Source organism: Drosophila innubila (assembly GCF_004354385.1).
Source record: "Drosophila innubila isolate TH190305 chromosome 3L unlocalized genomic scaffold, UK_Dinn_1.0 0_D_3L, whole genome shotgun sequence".
In the NCBI taxonomy this organism is placed as follows: domain Eukaryota; kingdom Metazoa; phylum Arthropoda; class Insecta; order Diptera; family Drosophilidae; genus Drosophila; species Drosophila innubila.
Window position 1 is genome coordinate 15,140,738 of NW_022995376.1, and position 7,791 is coordinate 15,148,528.

At 40.0% G+C, this 7,791-nt stretch overlaps 1 protein-coding gene across 5 annotated transcripts; it reads left to right on the forward strand.

The window, feature by feature from the left end:
- The first annotated feature begins 353 nt into the window (after positions 1-353).
- Positions 354-7,155, forward strand: LOC117787672 (probable basic-leucine zipper transcription factor E). Of its 5 annotated transcripts, XM_034626254.1 has the most exons (4): positions 354-506; positions 1,484-2,477; positions 4,590-4,661; positions 5,424-7,155. In XM_034626254.1, the coding sequence occupies exons 2-4, from the start codon at positions 1,650-1,652 to the stop codon at positions 6,273-6,275; spliced, it is 1,752 nt and encodes a 583-aa protein (XP_034482145.1). In that variant the 5' UTR covers positions 354-506; positions 1,484-1,649; the 3' UTR covers positions 6,276-7,155. The 5 variants fall into 5 exon arrangements, with proteins under 5 accessions (XP_034482145.1, XP_034482144.1, XP_034482148.1 ...); XM_034626253.1 differs by lacking the exon at positions 354-506 and having other exon boundaries at positions 1,195-2,477; XM_034626257.1 differs by lacking the exons at positions 354-506; positions 1,484-2,477 and adding an exon at positions 2,962-3,002.
- Positions 7,156-7,791: the final 636 nt, after the last annotated feature.

The following is a 7,791-nucleotide window of genomic DNA, read 5'->3' on the forward strand; positions in this document are numbered from 1 at the left end:
AACGTTTTGACTGAGCTTTGACACAATGTAAAGAGAGATTAAAAACGCATGATGCAAATTGTGTGTGTGAATAGTTCTCGTTCTAAGCTTTGGGCAAAGCTTATGCTAAAGCTAAAGTGCTTAAGCCACAACAACAACAGCAATAACAACAAATAGGTTGGTAGGTGTTTTGCAAGGTGGTGGCGGGGGCGTGGGGCGAGTAGAAATCCAAGTGACGAACTTACTGCCAACAGCAGCAGCAGCAACAGCAACCGCGGCAACAACAGCAGCAGCAGCAACAACAACAACAGCAACTGGCCCGTTTGGAGCAGCGCGCATGCCACACACAGTTTAAATATGTGAAATTAGTACAAATCGTGATTTCAACAGCGAACGACCGACGACGAACGACGAAGCGGCGAAAACAACAACGAACGTGTCGGGGGATCGTAACGTCAACGTCGAGTGGCAACAGCAACAGCAACGGCAACGGCAACAACAACGGCAGCAACAACGTCACGTCGCACGTATGTATTGTGTGGCAACAACAACATGCAATAAAACAGCTGATAGCAGCAACAAATAGAAAACCCAAAACAGTCAGCAACCAAGCAGCAGCAACAACAACAACGCCAACAACAAAGCGTCGCATTATCAAGCGAGCAACCAACAGGTCTCCGGCAGAGCAGCAGCAGCAGCAACAATAACAGAGTCGTTGAGTGAGCGAAAAAAGCCCCCGCGTGCCGCTGCAACCAGCACACTCACACACACACGCAGACAAACACTCTCGCATATGTGTGTGCACACACACACACCAATACAAACAGCAAACACAGAGTCGCACACCTTTGCGTTGATTTTGGACGAAGCGACGTCGCACAGTGGTACAATTAACTAGCAAAAACTGATCGCACGTGTTAAGCAAACTATTGACTTAAACGAATATCAGCAAATCTCATTATTTACTATGGACAAATTCTTACAATTATTATTATATTTTAAAGAGAGTTTCCACAAGGCGAAACAATTGTACAAACAAAGTAGAGAATATGAAAGTTCAAAGCAAATTAAATTTTAATATAAAATTTTTGTAATACTCATATAACATAGAGAATCTTGTTTGTCAACATATTATCGAGCACAATTGTTAGTAATTCAATTTACAGTTTGATTGCATTTGAATAATTGAAAGTTATCAGTAATTTGGCGTGTTGCATTTGAATATTGTACCACTGTGCATCGCTCACTCGCGCGCTCTCTCGCACAAAGTGCAGCTGAGCTGCCGTTTGGCCGTCGTCGTCGTCGTCGCCACACTTGCCGCTGCCGTTACTGCTGCTGCTGCTGCTACGCTTCCTCTGCCACACAACCGCTAGCCGCGGCCGCCGCCGCCTCAGTCGAAAGTCAAAAGCAACGTGTTGTGGACGCTTTTTTTTTACGTCGCGTTGCGTTTTGCGTTGCGTTGCGTTTACCTTCCACTCTCTCTCTTTCTCTCTCTCTCCGGCAGCCGCTTGCGCGCGCGCGCACTCAACCAACCCCCAAAACACTATCCACAACATCCACACCACCCACAATTGCACCACACAAGCCGGGATAGCAGAGCACCACACAAGAGCACCACCGCCTCCTCCTCCTCCTCCGCCTCCTTCTGCCCAGTCAACTTTCTCCACACGATGTCCAGCAGCGCCGCAGCAGCGCAGTACAAACTCGACGCCAACTCCAATGCCATCGCTTTGATTACGGACGTCGCAGCGCTGCCGATGTCGCTGCCGCTGCCGCCGTCACCGTCGGCGCTGACATCGCCTGCGGACCGCATTGAATGGTCGCGCTCCACTATCTTGGGCTTCATCGAGGACTATCGGCGACAGCGCGTGCTGTGGGATCCAAACACCAAAGGCTACCACATCAAGCAGACCAAATACGAGGCGCTCAAGCTGCTCAGCGAGAAATATGGCACTGAAATACGTTCCATACGATCCAAAATCAAATCGCTGCGTTCCTCATTCCATCGCGAGCACGGCAAGGTGATCAACGGACGCAACCGCGGCGTTCATTATCAGCCCATGTGGTTTGCCTATGAGGCCATACGCTTCATATTGGATGGCGAACGCGACGGCGATGCCGACGTCTCAGTCGCTGCTTTGGATGCTGCTGGCGTGGATGTTGAGCCGGCGTCATTGGCGTTGACTGCATCGGAAGCGGCTGATAAACTGGCGCTGATGCATAGCCTAGATTTGGAACAGCTGACAGCTGCTGGCAAGCAACAGGTTGTTGAGCAGCAGCAGCAGCAACATGAAGAGTTTGCTGCTCGCGTCGCTGCTGCCGTTGCTGCTGTGGCAGCCGCTGCGGCGGCGAACGTCAGGGAACGGGACCACAATCTGGACACTGACGCAGCCAACTCTGATGCCGATGCCAACTCAAATGGCTGTGCGGGCGTCGGCAGCGACGCGACAGCAGCAGAAGCAGCAGCAGCAGAGTCCGCAGCCGCTGCAGCAGCCGTGGTAAGCGCCTATTGCCTATTGCTTATTGGTTTCTTTTCTTTTGTTGTTGTGCATATTTCTCTCATTTCTTATGATCCACACACTGCAAAGCTCTCGGGGTATTTATGCATGCATATAAAACAGAATGAATGAGAACAGTTACATCTGTATATGTATAGAATTGTACGAACAGTTGGTGTTGAAAGTATTTTGACAACATGAAGCAAACATATTTTTCATGGATTTTCATTGTATCTTTTACTTAATGAATCTTATCTGTGGTTCTTAGAACAAGTTTAAATTAATTTATATAATTTTCATTTTCAAATAATTATGTAAATTTTTATTTTGTTAAACTTTCCTGATCAGCTGTATGGTTTTCCTTTTCAGTTAACTTTTAAATGCTTAATGCTGCTGTTATGTTGCTGCTATTTAACATTAACTCTGTTATGCAGAGTATTTAGTTAACATGTGGACTCAACTGCAGTATTCTTGTTGTTTTGTTTGTTTGTTATTGTCGTTCCGGTGGAGCTTTTTACTTTGCATGTGAGTGCTCCGAGTGTGAGTGTGTGTGTGTGTTTGTGTGTACGTGTGATTATGTGTGCGTGAGTGGTTTGACTTGTTTTGCGGCAGCAGCAGCGGTAGCAGCACACGCGTCGACGCTGCTAGCTTTGTGTCTAGCGGTTCGTCAGCAACAGCAAAAATTGTGGCGCACAGTGGCACGAGCTTATTATTGTGTATTCACTGCTTTCAACTAGCATTCGTGTTAGATTAATTGAGGTTAAACAAGTGATTGTTTTGACAAAATAATGCGAAAATATATTACAATTTAAACTATTGGGACTTAATAATTTTTAAAAATAAAAATAAAATAAATACCCATTATAAAATACAAACATTTTGTCCTGTCAAAACAATTACTTAAATTTCAGTAGTTTTGAGTTTATACCGTATGTCTATAAAATATATTCTATGGTAAGTTATTTTATTTAAAAATTGTAAGTACATTTTTATGTATTATTATTTTTTTCTTTAATAAGCTTTGAGAATTTGATCAAAATAATATTTTTACCTGTATTAAGAAACATAGAGATAAAAAAATCCTACATATATTTGTGAAAAAAATTGTGTAAATTTTTAATATTATCAAAATATTCTTTTTGACTATGTGCAAACATAGCTGTATGTTTTTTAAGCTCGAGAATTATATTTTTGTGTGTTATAATTTCTGAAATTAATTGGAGATACAGATATTTTATTCAAATTTCTTATGCTGTGCTATTATTATTGTTATTATTAATAGTTTGTAGTCACTGTGCTGTCGCTGCTATTGCGTCGCATGCGCTTGATAAGCGTTGTTATAATGTTGTGCAAGTAAGTGTGTGTGCGTGTGTGTGTGTGTGTCAACTGGCTTTGATTCGCCTGCTGCTACCATATATATATGTACGTGTACATACATACATACATATGTATGTATGTGTTTGTTGCATCAGCCGTAGAAATCGGCAGCTACACGTTTTGCACCGACCCTGCCCCTCAGCTGACTCCGACTGCCTCACACCCACCACCCCCCCAACCCCTTGCCCCACTCTCCCACTGCCTCTGCCCCTGCCCCACCACACGAATTGACTTGGCAATGGACCCGCCTAAGCAGCAGCTTCAATACTCAATACACTCTCGTAGTAAGTTGGCTGCGCTGCGCTTTATTTTTGCTGCTTTTTTTTGTGGTTGTTCGTTTATTCGTTCGCTTTGCTTCGTCCGTCGATTCGTCTGCTTGGCTGGCCACTCGTTGGTCCACTTGAGTGTTGACTTTGCTGCGCTGCCACCTTCCCTCTCCCTCTCTGCACACCTCCCTCTCTCTCTCTCTCTCTCCAAACGTAACAACTAATTTAATCGCCGTTGTCCGTGTGTGTTAGTGTTAGTGTGTGTGTGAGTTTGAGTCTCTCACATTTATTTATTTATTTTTTATTACTATTCTAATTTGTTTTTCTCTCTGCTTTGTTGCTGTTATTATTATATTTGTCTGACAAATTCTTTGCATTGCCATTATTGTTGTAGTTATTCTTATATTGTTGCTATTCTGGATGTTGTTGCTAATTTTTTAACGATTTGTCTTTGCTCTCTCATTCGCAGACACGTTCCTCTTCCGATTTGGACGGCGAGAATTACTGTAATATCAGCGCCGAAGATGTGAAAACAGAAATTGTAAGTATTGTATTGTATTGTGTTGTAGTTAACCCCAACACGATTATTAATTGCCATTTAATTGACTCAACGGATTGGTGTTGCAATACCCTGTACAAATTTATATTGCCATCTGAGGTATATTAACTTGAATAAATGGTTTTAGCAGTTTTGATAGTCAACTGAAAACCATAGGGCTACACTGGGAAATGCCGAAATATTGAAGTAATAAATTGATCTACATTTTAATTTAGCCAAGGTTTTTTTTTATTAAAAGAATCTACAAGTATACATAATAAATTACTAGTTACTATACAAGATATAACTGACCCTTTGTAATGTTCAAGTCCATGGACTAAATAAACATTTTACCAATCGTAATGTCGTTTTTATGTCAAGGGCAATAGGAATGCTTAAATCTTGCTTACACGGTTAAATAAATTGGATAAATACCCTGTATACTTAAAAAAAAGAAAAAAAAAGCAGTTTTTAAGAGTTGTAGGTTTGGTATAATTCTATAAAGAATTTAAAAGATTGCGATGCGATTTGTAAATTTTATAGATGTAAGACATAGTCTAAGGCTGGCAGTTTTGCATGCCCTGTAAAAATAAATATGCCTTGAAAAATTAATAGAACTCGACAAAAGTTTTTGTTGATTGCGAGACAGTTGAATCTTTCCTGAATCCTTTTATTACTACATTTCATAACTTTTGACAATCAGGAGAACTAATCAACCCGCTCTATTTCCTATTCTGCATTTTCGTTTTTCTTCTTTTTACACAGATCGAGCACGAAAGTGAGTTGGGTATGCTCGACCGACAGACGAGTACGCCGTTGTCTCTGAGTTACTTTAAGCCCACAGATCTGACTTATAATCATCGGAAGCGCAAGGCGCAGATGGATGAGAATGATGGCAGCGATGTGCGTGTTGGTGGTGTGGGCGTTGGCATCGTCGGGGGCGTGGTCGGGGCGCTGACTTTGACGCCAATCAAATCCACGACACAGCAGCAACAACAGCAACAGATGAACCACAGTCAGATTGCATTTCATGCGCTGCAACAACATTTTAGCCACAATCTCAGCCACAACAGCCACCACAATGGCAATGGGCAACCACATCAGCAGCAGCAGCAGCAACACCACCACCAACAACACTACCACCATCAACAGCAACATCAGCAGCAGCAACAACAGCAACATTCCAATAACATGGCACAAAAACGTGATCGTGATCGTGATCTCTCTTCCTCGCCGAGTGAGGCCAACAATATAACCACTAACAATAATCATTCGTCCACATCCTTGGAGTTGCATTCGCTGGCAACAACAACAGCAACAACCAGCAGCAGCAGCGGCATATCCAGCATTGTTGCCACACCCATTAAGCTTAACAGCAACAACAACAACAACACCAGCAGCAACAACAACAACAACAATATTGGTAGCAACCATGTGGATGAATATGGTGTGTTTGGTGAGTATGTCGCCATCACCATACGCAAATTGAAGACATCCAAGTCAAAGATCGTTGTGAAGCATCTGATCAATAATCTGCTCTATGAGGCTGAGCTGGGGAAATATGATCAGGGAATGCCGGCATCCAAGGAACCGCCGCAGCTGTACAAGATGCAATAATAAATAGTTGAATTCTGTATAGGAGTAACAAAAAAAAAAACAAGCGGCTTGTAGTTAATTAATGAGAGAACGCACTAGTCAGCAATGCAAAAAGTAAAGAAGAGAGAAAGCCAACAATTCTAAGAGTTAATTACGGGGCGGGGGGAAATTAGCCAAGCGCATTTCATTCAGGGACAAAGACCATTTAAGTACTTTATACAAATATAATAATAATAATTATAACAATAATCAATACATAAGTATATAGACATGATATCAATGACACTTTAGTCAATCAGCAGTCAACAGTCAGTCAAATCAGTCAGCAACCCACGATGAACAGCAAATATCAACATACCATTAATTAAAATGAATTAAATAATACATTACCTTATACATGCATATATGTATACAAATGTATGTATTTTGAGTTTTTTTTTATATTATTATTTTTATTTGTTTACTTTATTTACATTTGGCAATAACACTTTGAACTCAGGTGCCTTTATTTTGTAGTCAATTAAGAGTTGTTATCTTATGCATTAATGAATCGATATACATTAATTAATATACATACATATACCTTTAGATACATATATGTATCTATATGCTAAGTGCCCACGTTGAATCAGCAACAACAAAACTGTAAATTTATTTAAGTTTCTTCTCTTTCGGATCGGATGATATGCCAAATGCTACTTACTAATTAATATATATATATATATGCATATGCATCCAACTTAAAGTGCTCTGTACATAGAATGATAATAAAAGAAGAAGAGGATGACCAATTTATAATTATTGTTAAAGTATCTATTACTATTTTTTGTTACTGAAACTAATTTGAATTGAGCTAAAGTTAACTAATAAAAACTGTTGAATTATTTCATTTTGAAAATGATATTTACGCCTTTTTTAATGGGACGACAAATTGGAATTCATGCAATATAGGTATGGTATGTATTATATATATTATCTCCACTTTTACTACTGAATTTAGAATATTATCTGTTAATTTTAACTCTATCAGTCTGAATTGTGGTTCTATTGATTTTTTCAAGTTGTTTACTTATCGATTCGAATCGTTTTTAAAGCTCAGCCTATTGCGCATTTCGAATGCGATTACTCGTAATACTCATAAGCGGGTTTTAGTGTTATGACTTCTCGGTTCTCGATTCTGGGGCACAGTGAGCACAATGGAGTTCGTTGTTGTTCTTGCGAATGAAAACGAAACAATTGTGGCTTGTTTTGATCATAAATCAACAATTCTCTCAACTGTAACGAAGAAACTACACAAAGTACGCTAAAAAATAAATTATAAAACATTAAATGAATTTCTCTAATGCATAAATAAATAATGTTAATTGTTCCTACAGCTTTAGAATTGGAGAAACTGTGGAAATAGAGATAATTTATTTTAATCAGTTCTATGTTACTAAAAAAAATCTTTAGATTTACTTTGATTTTTCCAACACAAGACAATTATTTGAATTAGTCAAGTATTTAAACAAATTTCATTAAAATTGTTTTTTATTTT